Source organism: Pleurodeles waltl, chromosome 3_1, assembly GCF_031143425.1.
Source record: "Pleurodeles waltl isolate 20211129_DDA chromosome 3_1, aPleWal1.hap1.20221129, whole genome shotgun sequence".
NCBI lineage: Eukaryota > Metazoa > Chordata > Amphibia > Caudata > Salamandridae > Pleurodeles > Pleurodeles waltl.
The window spans coordinates 1,092,246,512-1,092,264,194 of NC_090440.1; the positions used below are offsets into that span (position 1 = coordinate 1,092,246,512).

A 17,683-nucleotide genomic window follows, 5' to 3' on the forward strand; every position below is an offset into this window, starting at 1 on the left:
TACAGAGTCTGAATAAAAGACTACTTCAGATCCCTCAGTAAAGCTTAAATCAGAGGTATCTTTTACTTCCCTAGATCTTGTGTTCTTGGAATTCTGTTTGTCTTAATTTGAGACTCCCATCTTTATTTAACTGGTTTAGAAGCACACTCAGAACAGACCTCTTTTAGGGAGATTTATTTAGACAGGTACCAAGAGACCCAACACATCTGTTTGGTACTGATGTAATAATACATTAATTCAGATACAAATTAAGTAACCTGATGTGACCTTTTATTTGAGGGTCTGCCACAAATTAGAACTGAATCTTTGCTCTCATCTGTTAAAATTGATTTACCTGCAATGACTTGGCTCATTCTGCACATTGATTTGATCAGCTATTTTGGCTGTCTTTGACACAATCATCTTCTCGATCTTAACACATTTTAATGCTGCAACTGTGGGCGCAGGAATGACATTGATGTGTTTTACCTAATCTGACGGAAATCAAGAGTCATTTGAGCATCACATCTTCATCCACATGACGCTACTAAGCATACCCCAAGCTCCATGCCTCCATGTTCTCCACCATTCAAAAGTTCTTGTCACTCTTTGATCATAGATGAGTGGAAACCACCTCAAACTTAATGACAGTAAGATCAAGAGTCTGGTATTCGATTCAGACAGAGGTTCCCAATAAATACATGGTGAAAATACTGGCCTGTTAGTACTTTGCCAGTAATAAAGAATTTAGGATAATTTGCTTAAGGTTAGTCAGGATTAAACTAGGATGAATCCCTATCCGCTATTTCGCCAGTGTATCGAATCTCTGTTGTCCAAGAAAATATCCTCTTTTGGAATGCCCTCAGTCAGTACATAGTAAACCATATCATTTTCAAATTAAGAATATATATCTGGTGCTGGAATACCTCAGCATTTTACCTATTTTTTAACAGAATCTAGAAGATAACCAGGAAACAGCTTTTGCTCAACTATCCATAATCAATAGAAAGTCCAGATTTCCAAATTGTGTTCTTATTGTCTGGTCTCTGTCTTAGGAGCTCTATTATAGAATTGCCTAACATCATTGTTAAACTAACTTCACAGATGTGTGTGAAAATGTTTCTATTTCAAGGATGTTTTGTGTCCGCTACCTAGAGTTGACAGCAGCTGTGCTGATAATTTAGTTTTAGGAAAAATATTTAACCATTGTATGAAAAACTAATAAGGTTTTAGCATTTGCAATATTTTTTTGGTCTTGCCTACAGACAGCTTTTAACTATTTTTGTTGAAAGACCTTTTTTGCAGTTTACTTTCATCCATCCCATTGCTTAACATTGGTTGGCATACTTGTCACTCTCATTTGTATGATTTTCATTTAGTGGCTTTTCTCACTCTTCTCACGCCTACCCTTCTCCTGAAGTGTAGCTTATTTATCATCCTTTTGATAAAATAATTTGTATCTTTCTACTGCACGTATAAAGGGTCCTACTTTTTATTTTGTTTTCAGCACTGAAAAGCAATGCAGATGTTTTCTTGCTGTCTCTCGTGTGCTGTTTCCCCCCTCAAATTTCCCTTGCGATCCATGTTGCTTCATCCACCCACGACCACAGTTGTCCACTGCGTGCCACATTGCAGCTTTTTAGATTTTTTTTATTTCCCTCAGCTTCTTTCCTCCCCACCTGCGTTCCATTCTTCCCACCCCTGTTTGATAGCCTTTGAAAAAAAACAAGTTTAAAAAACGTATTTGCCTAGGAGCAATTGGTAACTGCCAGGCCAGTCCGTCTTTTACAGAGCACTTTCACACGTTTAAATTCATTTATTGTATTTACCACCCTAAGTTTGTCATCTTGGAACACGGGAAAAAACACATCATTTCATATGCGTGCACACGTGTGGTGATGCATGCACAGAGATACTTCTTTACGCTATGCTGTCATCCGTGTATCTGCACATTTGTGGATACATTTCTTCTTTTTTACTTCTTTTTTCACATTTGTGCGGACACATCGGCAAGCTATTTTTTTTTTATACTTTAAAGAAAATTACTTACTTACCTGTAACAGTAGTTCTCCAATATTGGTATCTTTCATAGATTCACATGTTTGAATCATTCCCTGTCGTTGAAGTAGGAGTCCCACGGTACTATAATAAAGCAATGTGCATTAGTATAATTAATAGAACTAGCTTTGAACAATAGGTTTTATAGCATATTTGTGTCCTTTTTTAAAAAGGGTCAAACCACAAACCTTAACCAGTCAGGACACAGCACCCTCTAGAACACTCCTAACAGAGGCTGTTTCCCTCAGATTTTCGAACACAAGTGTGAAATTAATAATTCTTATGTCTGAGGGGAGCCTCTAAGGGAAGGGGGACGGGTCACATGTCAATCTATGAAGGATATCAATACTGGAGAACTACAGTTAAAGGTAAGTAACTATTTTTTTTCTCTAGTATTAAATCTTCCATAGATACACATGGTTGACTCAAAATAACAAGCAATAAAGTAAAAGAAGAACAATCATTTCATTGTAATATGCATTTAGCGGACAGTGGAAAAGTGTAAGAGGTTCAACCTATTTAAACAGATGTCGTAACTCTGCTTGTCCCATAGCCACATCAGTCTTATGAGTCTTTTCCCAGCAATAATGTTTCATAAATGTACGTGTGCTAGACCACATTGCTGCTTAGCAGATATGCTGAATCAGTACTCCAGTAAAAAGAACTGTAGATGTGGAAACAGCTCTGGTGAAATGGGCTTTGCCCTTGCCGTGCAGTGGCTTTCCGGCTTGTGAATGGAAAAATGGTATAGTGGATGCAATCCATCTGGCGATAGTCTGCTTGATTACTGAAATAACTTTTCTGGTACCACCATATGCTAGAAACAGTTGGTCTGCTTTCCGGATCTGATGGGTCCTGTGTAAGTAGAATTTGAGGCATTGTTTGACATCCAGAGAATGCAGAGACTTTTCTGCAACTGTCTGAGGATTTGGGGAAAATGCTTGGAGAACCACTGGTTCGTTGAGAGTGAAGTCTGATTGCACTTTTGGAATAAAGGTAGGGTTGGTTCGAAGTTTAACACTCTCTGATGTAAATTGAATAAAAGGTTCTTTGATGGTCAAAGCTTTAATGTCACTCTTGTGGCAGATGTTAGCGCCACTAGAAGTGCCATTTTCCAAGTAAGGTCCTTCAAATCTGCCTTATGAATTGGCACAAATGGTGGTTTCTGAGCTGCCCCAGTACTACATTCAGGTAGCACAATGGTGGAGGCATTCATACAGAAGGCAAAACCCTGAAGATACCTTTGAAAAGTCCTTCACAATGCGACTAGACAGTAGAGAAGGTGCATTACTGGAGTGTCTAAACCTTGAAATTGCCACCAATTGCACTTTTATTGATGATTGAGACAATCCAGATCTTGCCAGGTGTTGCAGATATGGTAGGATTCACTCTGGCTGTGATGTGATAGGGTAGACGTTAAAGTCTGCACACCAAAGGCAGAAGCATTTCCACTTAAATTTATAGCTTCTCTTTGTTGTGTCTGCTCTTGCCTTGGCAAGTATTTCACTGCAGTCTGATGGAATGTCTATCGTAGAAAACTCATTGATCTCAGGATCCAGGCCGATAAGTGTAGTGATGTCGGGTCTGGGTGCTGGATCTGCCCCTGGATCATGGCCAACAATTCTGGTGTCTTCTTGAGTTGTAAATGGAATTGTTCTAAGAGGAGCAGGAGTTCTGTGAACCAGAATTGTCTGTCCACCTGGGTGCTATGAGGAAAAGTCAGCAAGGTTCTCTCTTTAATTTGTTGAGTACTTTGGGGATAAATGGTGTAGGAAGCCAGCCTGGTGTGTGGTGGACACCTATGGTGTTTGTATCTTATACCAGGTCCAGGCAACCCCAATTAGTTAGTGAAACAGTGTCTAGGAAGCCAGGGCTCTCTAGTGGTAGCTGTGGCAAATCTGGGCAGAAGAGGATTTGCAGCGCTGAAGAGGACCAGCAAGGCCGAGTTAACATTGTTTTCTGGATGTGAAAACCTACCTTGCGTCAATAAGATGCAAGATAGCCGTTCCCATCCAGAGAAGTATGATACGGCCTTTGCGCCATATTTATCCCCCATGCTAAAATCCAGCCCGGGGGGGATGGGGGCCTTAAATAATGGTGCTAAGTTTGCTCAGTGCCATTATTTAAGGCCTGGGTATGGGCAGGCGTAAGGGGTCCTGTAGGCATATTTCCATGGTCAGCGACCATGGAAAATGCCCACAGGTGCCCCTCCCTGGCTCCAGGGACACCCCCACCCACACCAGAGGGACACCCCAGGATGGGGGACCCATTCCAGGTAAGTCCCGGTAAGTATTTTTTTTTCCCTGCTCGGGGGCCCTGACTTGGGGCCCCTGCACGGCCCTGTCCCCAATGGCCATGCCCAGGGGACACTGGTCCCCTGGGCATGGCCATTGGGGTGGTGGGCATGGCTCCTCTCTTTACTAAGACAGGAGCCATGTCCATGGGGATTGTGCGGCAGAAAATGGTGTTACACTGCTTAGAGACATTTTCTGCCTCTAAACAGTGTATGTAGCGCCATAATTCGGTGCACAAGCCCCAGTTTCCCATAAGCCTCCCCTGCCCTGTTAGCGGTCTTTCCAAGGACGCTAACAGGGCATTAGCGCCATTCCATAAATATGGCGCCCAGCTGGAGTCTTGGAATGGCGCTAACCGGCACTTACAAAAGTATAAATCTGGCCCTTAGTGTATTACTTACATCCCAAAGGTGGGTCACAGTTTCTAGTATTTTGTGGTGATTTGTTCCAAAAATAAAGTACCTTTATTTTTGTACAACTGTTTTCTTTGATGTGTTTAAGTGCTGTGTGGTATCGCATGAGATTTGCATGTCTCCTAGATAAGCTTTGGCTACTCATCCACAGCACCCTGTAGAGAGCCTGGCTTCTAGACACTGCCTACACTTTACTAAGAGGGGATACCTGGACTTGGTATAAGGTGTAAGTACCCGAGGTACCCACCACACAATAGGCCAGCTTCCTACAACGTGGAAATATGCTTCTTGGAGATCTAGTGGCATCATATTATGATCTTCCTTTTTTAGAAGTTGTAATATATCTTGAATTATCACCACACGCAAAGATTGCTTCTTTAGCAATTTTTTCAATCTTCGGAAGTTGAGAATGGGACGCCAATCCCCTGAGGATTTCTTGATGAGAAAGAAACGGGAGTAGAACCCCAGTCCCTTATGCATTTTTGGAACAAGTTCTGTTGCTCCTTTTTAGGTTGAGCATAGCAGCGCGCAAGCGCTGCTATTCCAACATGTTGTAATATGTATGTGAGCTTCAACCACGCCCATCTCACGCCCATCACTTTCATTTGCTCCTTGGCCTGCCTTTCAAAATGCCTAGCTTTCATTGGTAAAAGCTTCATGTTTGTCCCACCTTCAGACTGCTTTGTTACCGCCCTGGAGACTGACCCTGTTCCATGGATGATTGCACGATCGGCCACATAGCTTTGTCTGGTGCACTATTTTTTCTTTTTAATAGCCACATGATGTTTCTTTGCTGTTTGGGGCATGTCGCTATCACGTGCTTCGTACTGCATGGCCGTAAGTTGTTTCTTCATTGTTGGGGACATGCCGATGTTGAGCCGGTTCGAGCTCGTTTTTATTTGAGGCAAATCTTGGCTCTGCCACCCTTTTCACTGTAGTGTTGATTATCTGTGTCAATTTCCTGCTCGATGTAGACTCATCCTTAAGTGAGCTGCCATCCGTACACCTCTTGTCAAAGTCTCCCCGATACACCAATTCACGACCTTTGTTCATAACGTGACCTGACAGCAGAGCATGTGAATCCGTCCACCTTTGCACCAGATAACATCTGACTCTGAATTTATTGGGAGTGATAAATACCACTCATTACTTGTTTTGGGGGGTTAGTATGTAAATATTAATGCTTCACTGTACCAAACAAACATGTTTCAGTAAATACTGGGTATTTTTCTCTTATAACTATTGGCCACAATTGCACTATTTGCATAGTAGCAGTGACCACACATATGTGTGCCCGGGCCGCTGTAAGGAGGGCCATGGAAGGCGTCAAGAGCGGCTGCGTGCCCCCTCCTTGCCCTCCTTCTGCTTGGTATCTGCTCTTAAGATGGCGCTGCTGTGGTGGAGTGCTTCTCCTGCAGCTCTGGGCTGCTCGGCACCAACTCCCTCCTCAACCCTTGGACCTGACGTTCCTTGAGCTATTCAAGCATCCCATCCTTGTGATTAGGTAAATAGGACATTAAATACTGATGTTCAAGTGGCTACCATAGTGTAATAACAGCAAACACAATTGTACGGTGTATCTTCATTTTATATTAATTTGCTAGTATGTTGGATTCAGGTTCGCCTTTCTTCCATGCTTCGTTGCTGTCTCCAATCCTTTCAGTAAAAACTACAGCAGTGAATAAATGAGGTCACTGGCTTCCGTTCTTCAAGCTGAAAGGACTTAGGGCCAGATGTAGGTAGATTCCATTTCCATGGGGACCCCTTCCCTTTTGCAAATGGGTGCAAACTGCGATTGCTTTGCAACCACGTTCACGGTCACAAAGCAATCTGGCATTGCACTGCGACTCACAATTAGGAAGGGGACGCCCCTTCCTAATTGCGAATCGCAAAAGGGGTTTTGTGTATTGCAAAGTGCAGTTTTCACATTGCAAACAGCAAATTTCGCTGTTTGCGATGTACAAACTGTTTCCTACATCTGGCCCTTAAAGTAAATAAGACAACCCTTCCATTAGAGATGACTCAAATTGGAAGCACTGTTGCGTTTTAAAGTATTTTATTAAAACATTTTGCATTTAAACAGTGCAGCTCTCTTAGCAAGGTTTTCAACAAACTGACGTCTTTAACAGTATTCAAAAGAAATATTTGTCTGTAGTATATATATATATATATATATATATATATATATATATACATATATATATATATATATATATATATATATATACATACATATATATATATATATATATATATATATATATACATATATATATATATATATATATATATACATACATACATCTGAATGTATACATTATAACCACAACAGTTGCTCTTGTCAGATGTAAATCAGTTATGCAATATTCCACAACACTTTTGGGGTCACCTGCTCCACAGTGGTAAATGGAAGTGATTCAGTTATATGCAGGGCCACTGGAATTATGTGGAAGGAAAAGACAAAATTATGGGGCAGGGTTGACCAATGTAGTTGGCAAGAAAACTCCAGTTTTGAATTTACAATGACAATTACAATGACAATAGCTCCAACTAAAGCAAATGCGAGACCTATTGCATTGCAAATGCTTGTTTCATTATGTTGGATATCTCTTTGAGGAGTTGTTTTAAGTGAGGGGAAGGGAGTCCTGGTCCTAATGGTGGGGTGTTTGGAGGTTTCTGGAGGAAATCCATGGTGTGCCCTCTTAAGATCACATCTAGAACCCACTTCCTTGATGTTAGTGTAGGCCACTGATGGAAATGGTGTGTAATACGGCCCTTCAATCCGGGATGTCGGAGAGGGTGGAGTAATCTGCCCAAAAATGTGGTCATTGTTTTCTGCTTGTATCTGTGCCGCAGGCAGACAATTTTCCTCTAGTGGAGTGCTTATCTGAAACTGCTGGTGGTTGCTGCTGAGCATATTGGGGGCGGTAGTGTGCCTGGCCTGATTTATACTTTCTGTAAGGTTGGTATCTGTCTCTAAAGGAATAATCCCCTCTTCCTCTAACTCTTTGAAAGGGCTGCCTTCTATATTGGAGCGTTCCAAGGGATTTTAATGTATTGTGGTCTGCCTTGATAGATTGTAGGGCATCATCCACATGTTTGTCACACCACAATTCACCATCGAATGGCATGTCCAGTACCTTACTCTGGATTTCTGGATGGTAGGAAGTGGATTTTAACCATCCTTGCCTGAGGAGACACCGCACCCTCAAGCTGCCTGAACCCAGTGGTCAACATATCAATGGCACAGTCAGTCAGTCATCTCCGCAGATATTCGTTCCCCTTCCTGAAAAATCTTTTGAGCTTCCAGATTGGTGTCATAACAGACCAGTATAGCTAGTGAGATTGCTGCTCTTAATGTCGTGGCTGCCATGGTGGAGAATCTCTTGCCGATATTATCAAGCCAATGGCCATTCTTGTCAGGAGGAGAGGAAACTGATGTGGAAGGGTTCTTAGTGCGACGTTGCGCTGCCTGCAATACTACAGAGTCTGGTTTCAGCTGTCGAATCAGACAATTTGGAGAGTCATCGGGAGCTGTGTATTTTTTTTTAATCTAATCCTGGGGTCATTGATAACACTGTAGCGGGTTCTTAATGGTTTTAAGAACTTCCTGTCAAACAAAATGTATTCATCCTTGACAAGCTCATCATCGTCAATGAGTCTATTGTCAACTGTATCACTGATGAACTTGGCGCCGTAAGAATTGTGACATCGACGGGATCTTCGTTGTCTGCGGTACGTCGTTGCCATCGGCCGTCTACGGTGTCTTCGTCGACTGCCATTTCAGTATCCTCATTGTGATGATACTCGTCAATGACTGCAATGACGACAAGATTATCATAGGAGACATTGCTGCAGTAAAGGCTGATGTAATCGTCATAACTGTAGCTACGTTCGCCTATGAGTGCATTGGTGATGGTGCCTTTGCCAACGAGGATAGATTTTTCTTGGCTTTTTGTCATCGACAGCATAGACTGTGAAGCACGCTTTGGAAGTGCTTCTTTCAGGGAAAGAGTAGTAGGCTCAGAGCAACTCTTTTCTGAGGCAAGTTTTTTTTCTTGGAGGATGAAGGAAGGTCCTCCTGCCTCTTTGAGTGCCCAGTAGTAGGTTTTGATTTTGATTTTGTAATGTCCTTTGGAGGTGGTTCTGAGGTGTTTTTTCCCCCAGATTTTGTGAAGGGGCATCACTGTCCTCCCCAGATAAGGCTCTTTGATCTTTAGCTTTTAAAGACACAGCAAAAGTCTGCCTCCCCTGTCTTCTGAGAAAAGGTGCGACAAACTTTGCAGTCTCTCACTTTATGGTCTGGATAGAGACAATATATGCATTCTTTACATGGGTTATTCTAATGGAGCCTCTTCTTCCCATGGGTGCCGCAGGCTTGGAAAAGTCCTTTCTTGGTGAGTTAGGCATAGGGGCATATTTAAATTTGTTTTGCACTGAATTTGCGTATTTTTTTTTTAATGCAAATTCGGTGCAAAACTAACTCCATATTTATGCTTTGGCGCTAGACCCATCTAGCGCCACAGTTATGGACTTAAAGTCATTTTTTGGACGTGGAAACCTACCTTGCATCAATGAGATGCAAGGTAGGCGTTCCCATGCACAAAATGACTATGGCCTTAGCGCTATATTTATCCCCGTGCTAAAATCACACGTGGGCGGAGGAGGGGTCAAATAATGGTGCAAAGCCTGCTTTGCACCATTATTTAACACCTAGGTCAGAGCAGGCTTTAGGGGACCTGTGGGCCTATTTCCATGGTGGAACACCATGGAATAAGGCCACAGGTGCCCTCCCCAGGCCCCAGAGACACCCCCACCCACACCAGAGTGACAGCGAAGGATGGGTGACCCCATCCCGGGTAAGTCTATGTAAGTACAGGTAAGTATTTTTTTTAAATTGCCATTGGTAGCCCTGAAATGGGCCCTCCTACATGGCACTAGGTGCAGTGGCCTTGCCCAGGGGACCCTAGTCCCCTGTGCTGGCCATTGGGGTGGTGGTCATGTGGTATGGATGTTTGTGTCAGAAAATGACTCTAGGCTGGTTAGAGTCATTTTTTTTTTTTTTTTACTCTAACCTTCCTAACATCATTTTTTAGTGCAAAACCCCACTTCTTCCATACCGCCACCCCCACTCAGCTAGCGTAAAAAAATTTTTTTACGCTAGCCTACTTTTTGCGCCGCCTTGCACCATTCCATAAATACGGTGCCCAGCTGGCGCTCAAGAATGATGCAAGATGGTACAAAACGTTTTGATGCAAAACTGCGTTAGTTAATTCTTTTGAAATAGCTGAAAGGAAACAAGTAATTTCAGCAGAGCACAAGTAGACTCCTATCACACAACCTGCAGTAGAAAATCTGAGGGAATCAGCCTCAGTTGAGAGTGTTCTGGAGGGTGATGTGGCCTGATAGGCTAAGGTTTGTGGTTTGGTCTTTTAAACTATAAAGCCTATGGTTCAAAGTTAGTCTATCTATTATACTAATGCACATTGCTTCATTATAGTACTGTGCGACTCCCACTTCGATGACGGGTCATGATTTGAGCATGTGAATCTATGAAAGATCCAATATTGGAGAAAAGACTGTATCTATTGCTTTGCCAAATACTTTGCCAATGTTTCTCTAGTCTGAGGTTTCAGATGCAAATCTTGTGTAATCACTTGTCTTGCAGTTTTCCCCCATATCCCAGGTAGTGGTGAATTTTGTTATGTGTTTGTGACACGAACAATATTAGAAACACTGTGGTGTTTCTATTTGATTGACACATGAGTTGCTCCTGCCCATCCTGATACTTGCTTTTTAATACGTACACTTTATACATACACACTATAATGATACGTTTAAATTTGTGTTCTGTTGTTTTTTTCTGAAAAAAAACGGCTGGCAGAACTTTGAGCTGTAATTATAATTGAAATATAAACCCCACTGTCAAAAGTAAATGAAAAACACAGATTTTGGTATATTCAAATTTTTATTGTGAGTATAATAATATTGATTGTTTGTTGGAACTGTAAACAAGTTTTCAGGCTGGGAACACTGAGCGCCTCATTTACTATGTTTTGGCGCACAGTAGCGCCACAAGCCTTTTTGTTGCGCCACCCTGTGTCAAAACAAAAGGGCAGGAATGCGCTGTATCTATAAGATACAATGCATTCATGTTCTTGTCCCCTGTGCTGGTGCACAAATTGCTGCTTAGCGCCAGTGAAGGCACCCTTGTACTATAGTGCAAGGGTGCCTACATTTCTGGGATGATTGTTTATGTGCAGGAAGGGACACCTGCCTGCACATAAACGAACAATCATTAATGACGTTTTCCTCTTTCTATGTGTTGTAGAATGCAGTACACATAGAAAGAGGAAAAAGCGGGGAGAAATAATGTTATTTCTCCCTGTTGCGCCACTTTAACACCATCCCTGAGGTGACATAGGTATTTGACTAATTCCCAGACTTTTATATCTGTGTATTTATCCGTCTGATTCCATGGGGTTTGCTGTATTATGCATGAAAGGGGTCCATATTAACAATGCCATTAAAAGCCAGTCCAGGCTCTCTATGGCCTAGTAAATATGGGTCAGCACAATGCACCACTGCAGTGTGGCACTAGGGCTTTTGTAAATGAGGCCCTGAGTTCTTTGTCACTGTGCCATATGTACGTGAATTATGGATTATTTTGACTTTCTGCTTATAGTACGGAATTTGTTTGTGTGGTATTGTTACTCTTTACTCGCTTCTCTCCTAGAAAAATGCCCTTGAATGGTCACCAGAGACGAAAGTTCCATCTGTCAGCAACCACTTCATGCTCAAATCACTTGCGTGGAACGCAGAGTATGAGGTATCAGTGATAGCAGAGAACCTGCAAGGAAAATCCAAGCCAGCACGCTTCACCTTCCGGACCCTCTTCGAGCCCACCGCCATCCCAGGTAGGAGGCTATGAGCTTTTTGAATCACTGGTCTGCTGCTAACTGAATGCAACAATGCTGCTCTTCCCCCCCCCCCCACACCCCTTTAACGTGCCTGAGAACACCCTAACTACTTGCTTGCTTGAACCCATTGCCATAACGAGTTTCCCCATCTGATGCTTAGTTTGCGCCAGTTGCAAGGCGCATCAAGTGGGCTGCTCAGTTAGTCGCAAACACGTCATTGGTTGCGTTGCCACAAGGTAACACAGGGTCCACATTGCCTGCTTCAACATTTGGGTTGTTTTGATATCACAAACGTTCTTGGTTCCAGCGGCATGAGACCACATTGAATGATGCCTGATGCTTTTTTTTTTTTTTTTTTTTTTTTTAAACTTCAACAAACTCTTTAGAAGGTTTTTTTTTTTAAATCATGCACAATGCCACCCCCAAGTAAGGGCATAATGGATTCATTTCCATTTTTGAATTGTACATTATGGGTACCTATAAGGAGTGGAGTGATTTAACTCTCTTTAGAGATACCTTTCGGAAAATACTGCTCGTTGTCTTTCTTGGAACCAGTGTAAATTATTCAAACATCCTAGAAACAAAGTTATTACACACTGTTAGAAACTATGCTCAAATTTGCCTTCCTGAAATGAGACATGTTGACTACCGTTACAATTTTTTATAAATAGCATTGTTAAGACATGCCCAATTCACCAACTTGTAATATTTTGTATCTAGAAAGTTGTGTCTACTTGTGTAGAGATTTGCAGGGCTTAAGGGGGACCTTTGCAGACGAACTTAAGACCAGGGTTAGTGTACATGATTCCAGTGGTAATCTAAAACTTTCATAGGAAGGGATTACACTTTTTTTTGTTTAATACAGTCACTCCATGTCTGTTAACTGTTAGCAAAGTGGAACTCCTTTTCATTTTATTATGACACCTAATAGAAACATCTGTCCTTCCTTCTACAACTACTGCATCTTCTTTTCATTTTTCCTCTTTAATGATTGAACCAATAGAAAGGGGCACAGTGGCTGTGCTCCTAACACCAATTGATGGCAGATAATTGTGAGTCAAACAAAAGAATGGAGTTAAAATGAGCAGTTCTTCTTAGAATCCATTAATACATTTGGCCACAAAATCACCATGGTATTGTATTGGTTAAGAGTGTGTCTGGGTTTTTGTGCTCCCTGTTTACACGGTGGGTCGAAAATGGGGAACAGCGCAATCAAATGGTATTTATGCCTGTTTTTCAAAATGGTGGTGTATCTACTGAACTGGTTTGCACAGGCGGCTGTCACAGAGGGAACCTGGCCCTAACTTGACGCAGAAAAGGGGATAAGGGCGATTTCGGAGATCTTTTTCTTTGAGTGTGTCTTGCTTTTGGATGAATTTATAAGTCTTGCACCAAATTGAGAAACATATAACTTACATATGTAAAAACTCAAAAAAAAGTCTCAGTTACATTTGTGTAATTTATGCAAGTATTGCATCACTGTGAATAGGAGGTAGGTACGTTTAAAGGGGTGGGAGTTCAAGGGGCACAAATTACATGGTAGTAGCTTGGAAGCATTCACAGAACTCTTGAAAATCATTTGCTGCACATGATGCACTTCTTACCTAAACGAAATTGACAATGCAGAATTTGCAAAATGTTTTCCATAAGGAGTGGCATGGATAGAAAAAATGTTTCTAATGGATTACAAAAGATTTTAACAAATCATAATATAATGGTTTAATTTCCTAAACCCAGTTATAAGTAGTTTATGCAGGAGTAAGTAAGTCATGACTTATCTGATTGAGATCTCTAGTTGAAGATTCCTTACCTTAGAAATTTCCCCCAGGCGTCAGACTGGATCTGGAGATTTTTTCTTAGAGCAACACCCTTGCACGCAGTAGGTGGCGTCGGTCAACTCCGATGCGTTGTAGTCACTGTGATGACATCAGGAGTAGTACATAGATGCCACCTCAGCACAGTGACGTTAGTTCTTTTCTTTCCGCGCCACGCGCTGATCCGGAGAGAGCTATCCTGCTCTCTTTTTGACAGATTTCAACCCTTTTGTGGAGTGGTGAGGATGTCCCCTAAGACCCGTTTCAAACCGTGCGAGGACTGTCACCACATGATGTCGGTGACTGATCCTCATCAGGTCTGTTTGCGGTGCCTGGAGCGCGACCCAACCCAAAGTCGTGCTCAGAGTGCTGGGCCATGCACCCGCAGGCCTTTAGGGAGCAGTCCCTCAAGCTCATGGTGGCCCGGTGCTCAACTCCATGTAGGTCCCAGTCTCGCTCGATGGGAAGGTTTTGAGACCACTCGCGGAACCTCCACTATTCTTCTTACTCGAAATCTTCGGGACAAGGTAAGAAGAAGTCAAAGAGATCCCGTCACCTTTCGACTCCACCCCGTCACTCGGCTGATGCGATGCGGAAGGAGCATCGAGGCCTTCTTCTCGGTCTGCTCCACGCTTCCTCGAGTTTCCGGGAGCCCAATAAGGTGCCTTGGGGGCCAAGGGGTTCGGTCAGGGGGGGGCCTTCGTGTTCCATGTTGGCGGCTATGACTCCGGCCAGCGAGGTCCCCTCCGGATCTGCTCTCGGATCCCCTCTGGCGCAGGTCGTACCATTGAGGCCTTCCCGGCGCCGGTTCGATTGTCGACGCTCCCGACGTTGGTGGTCCCCACCGTCGACATCGACCCAGTCCTCATCCCCAGTGACTCTGAGTCGGAACGGCATCGGCCAACGCCGCCTCTGTCTTCGATGGGGCCTAATCACCCCAGGTCAGAGGCTGACCCTTTTTCTTATGGGTACGAATTCGGAGAAGGATTGGATGGGTCTCTGGACCCTTATGAATTCCAGGATGACCCTAATTTGGACTGGGCACAGGAGTTGGGCAAGGCCAATGGCCTGGACACTTCTCCAGACGCTGGCATGCTATCTCCTACTACCGTGGCTACGGTGAAGGGAGTGACTTATTCTATGCTGGTCAGTAGGGCGGCTGAGGTCCTTGAGCTGCCTACTTTTCAGGTCAGGTCAAATCTCATGATGGAGGTGCTTCAGCCAGGGTCTTCCACATCTGAGCCCCTTCTGCCATTCAATGAAGCCCTCCTCGATGTCCTATTGGGTACCTGGTCCAGACCCAACACAGGGGCTCCTATGAACAGGACTATTGCACGCTGCCATCGGCCTGCCCCGAACGACCTTAAATTCCTGTCCCAACACCCCACGCCTGAGAGCCTTGTCATCCAGACTTCCTCTTCCTCGGGCACATTCCCTTCCACACCCCTGGATAGGGAATTGAAAAGACTGGAACAATTTGGGAAGAAGATTGTTTTTTCCCTCCAGTTTTGCGCTGCAGCCCAACACCGCATGCCTTTTGGGCCGCTATACCCACTCTCTGTGGGATACGGTCGTGCAGGTTCTGCCGCAGATACCGTAGGAGGCCCGTGCTACCGTCTCCCAAGCTGTCATCGATAGGAGAGATGGCACAAAGTTCACGATGAGAACTGGGTTGGACACTACCAACTCTTTAGGTAGATCTGATGTGACGACAGTGGCCTTGAGGTGCCACGCTTAGTTGCGTACATCTGGTTTTTCTGAGGATGTCCAAAAGACTCTTGTGGATATGCCCTTTGATGGCTCCCGTCTCTTTGGAGACAAGGCAGACTTGGCTTTTGAGAGGTTCAAGGACTCCTGGGCTATGGCTCAGTCCCTCCACCTTTCCACTGCCCCTCACCCCCAGCAGTCTGCCTTTCGCTCCTTTCGAGGCCAAGGAAGGGACTCCCTGTTGCGACCCCATCCCAGCCACCATGCTACCCATGTTGTTCAGCCACTGCGTGGCCGGGGACGTGGAATCCCACTTGGGCGTGGGCCAGGGAACCAGAGGTCTGCCCAGTCCACCCTTACCCCCGCTGCAACCCCCAAACCCTCCTAGTCTGTCCCTCAGTCCGATCAAGTTGGCGGAAGGATTCACTATCACCTGCCCCACTGGGAATCCATCACTACGGGCAGGTGGGTTTTGCAGATCGTTCGAAGGGGCTACTCCCTCCCCTTCTAATCTGCCCGCCATCCATGCCTCCATCAGTCAGCCATCTTCCGGAGGATCATTTGGCACTTCTCCGCCATGAAGGTGCAGCTCTCTTGGCCAAGGGAGGCATAGAGAGGGTCCCTGCCCCATAAGTAGGCCGTGGTTGTTATTCCTGCTACTTTCTGGTGCCCAAAAAGGACAAGGGCTTACGTCCTATCCTAGACCTTCAGGACCTCAATTACTTCCTCAAGAAGGAGAAATTCAAAATGCTCACCCTAGCTCAGGTCCTGTCTGCCTTGGACCCAGGAGACGGATGTTAGCATTGAACTTGCAGGACACTTATTTCCACATTCCTATCCTGCCTGCCCACAGACGTTACCTACGATTCGTGGTAGGTCACAAGCACTTTCAATTTACCATTCTCCCCTTCGGCCTTACCAGCGCCCCTCGGGTGTTCATGGAAGTGATTGCTGTGTTTGCAGCTCATCTGCGCAGGTTAGGGTTTTCATTCTTCCCCTACCTCGACGACTGGCTGTTGAAGGCAGACACGCCCAGAAAGTCATCTCCAACCTTCACACTACGGCAAACCTCCTGCACATACTGGGGGTTCACTATAAACGTGCCGAAGTCACACCTGACTCCCTCTCAGACGCTCCCTTTCATCGGAGCTGTTCTGGACACAGTGCAGTTTCAGGCTTATCCTCCCGAAAAGCGGACCGAAGATATTCAGGCTATGATTCCGATCTTTCAGCCTCTGTCTTGGGTTTCAGTGAAACATCACAAAACAAAATAAAATTTTTGACTGACTCTGAGGCTCCTGGGCCTCATGGCCTCCTGCATCCTGCTAGTGATATGCCAGGTGGCATATGCGGGCTCTGCAGTGGGCCTTGAAGTTCCAGTGGGCGCAGCATCAGGGAAATCTCTCCGACATAGTTCAGATCTCGGAGGGGACTGCGAAAGACCTGCAGTGGTGGCTTTTGAATCCGCATTGGGTCAACAACAGATCCCTCTCCCTTCCCCAGGCAGATCTATCCATAGTGACTGATGCTTCACTTCTGGTTTGGGGCAGCCACATGGGAGAGGCGGAGATCAGAGGCCTCTGGTCTCCGGCGGAGTCTGGGCTCCATATCAGTCGTCTGGAGCTCCGGGCAATCTTGCTTGCGTCAAAACCATTTCTTCCCTCTCTCAAAGGGAAAGTAGTGCAAGTGTTCACGGACAACACTACCGCCATGTGGTACTACAACAAACACGGCAGAGTAGGGTCCTGGACCGTTTGTCAGGAGGCACTACGTCTCTGGACATTCCTGGAATATCAGGACATTACCCTGGTGGTTCAACATCTGGCGGGCTCTCTGAACGCCAGAGCAGACGAACTCGGCATCGATGCATAGCTGAGCACGAATGGCGTCTGCATCCGGAGGTGGCACAAGGTCTCTTTCAGCAGTGGGGAGAGCCTTGGTTAAATCTATTCGCCTGCGCAGAGAACGCGCAGTGTCAGCTGTTTTCCGTGTTGGAGATTCCAAGGTGGCACTTGCTCAGAGACGCTTTTCGTCTCCAGTGGAACTTCGACCTCCTTTCCGCCTATTCCACTTCTGCCCAGAGTTCTCAAGAAGATTAGGAACAACCGGGCCCAAGTTATCTTGGTGTCTCCGGACTGGGCACGGAGAGTATGGTATCCAGAACTCTTGAGCATGGCCACTGATCCTCCACTCAGACTGCCTCTTTGGGAGGATCTCCTGCCGCAGCAGCAGGGGATGGTTCTCCACTCGAACCTGTCCAATTTCCGCCTTCATGTGTCGAAACTGAGTGGCGACAGTTGACGGCTTTTGACCTTCCACCCGAAGTCTGTGACATTATCTTGGCAACCAGGTGTCCCTCCACCAAAACAGTAAACGTCTGTATTTGGCATAAATTTGTGGCATGGTGTACCAACAAATTTGTTGATCCCCTCTCTGCTCCTCTTTCTGAGGTTCTTTTGTTCATTCTTTCTTTGGCCCAGCAGGTCTCTGCTTTGAGC

General features: G+C 44.8%; 1 protein-coding gene across 13 annotated transcripts in view; it reads left to right on the plus strand.

The window, feature by feature from the left end:
• NCAM1 (neural cell adhesion molecule 1) overlaps nt 1-17,683 on the plus strand; it is a 974,982-nt gene that overhangs the window by 853,808 nt on the left and 103,491 nt on the right. For all 13 annotated transcript variants that reach the window (XM_069224356.1, XM_069224353.1, XM_069224357.1 and 10 more), the window contains one exon: nt 11,481-11,661. In XM_069224356.1, the coding sequence (XP_069080457.1) occupies nt 11,481-11,661 (181 nt within the window). The remainder of the gene's footprint in view (nt 1-11,480; nt 11,662-17,683) is intronic.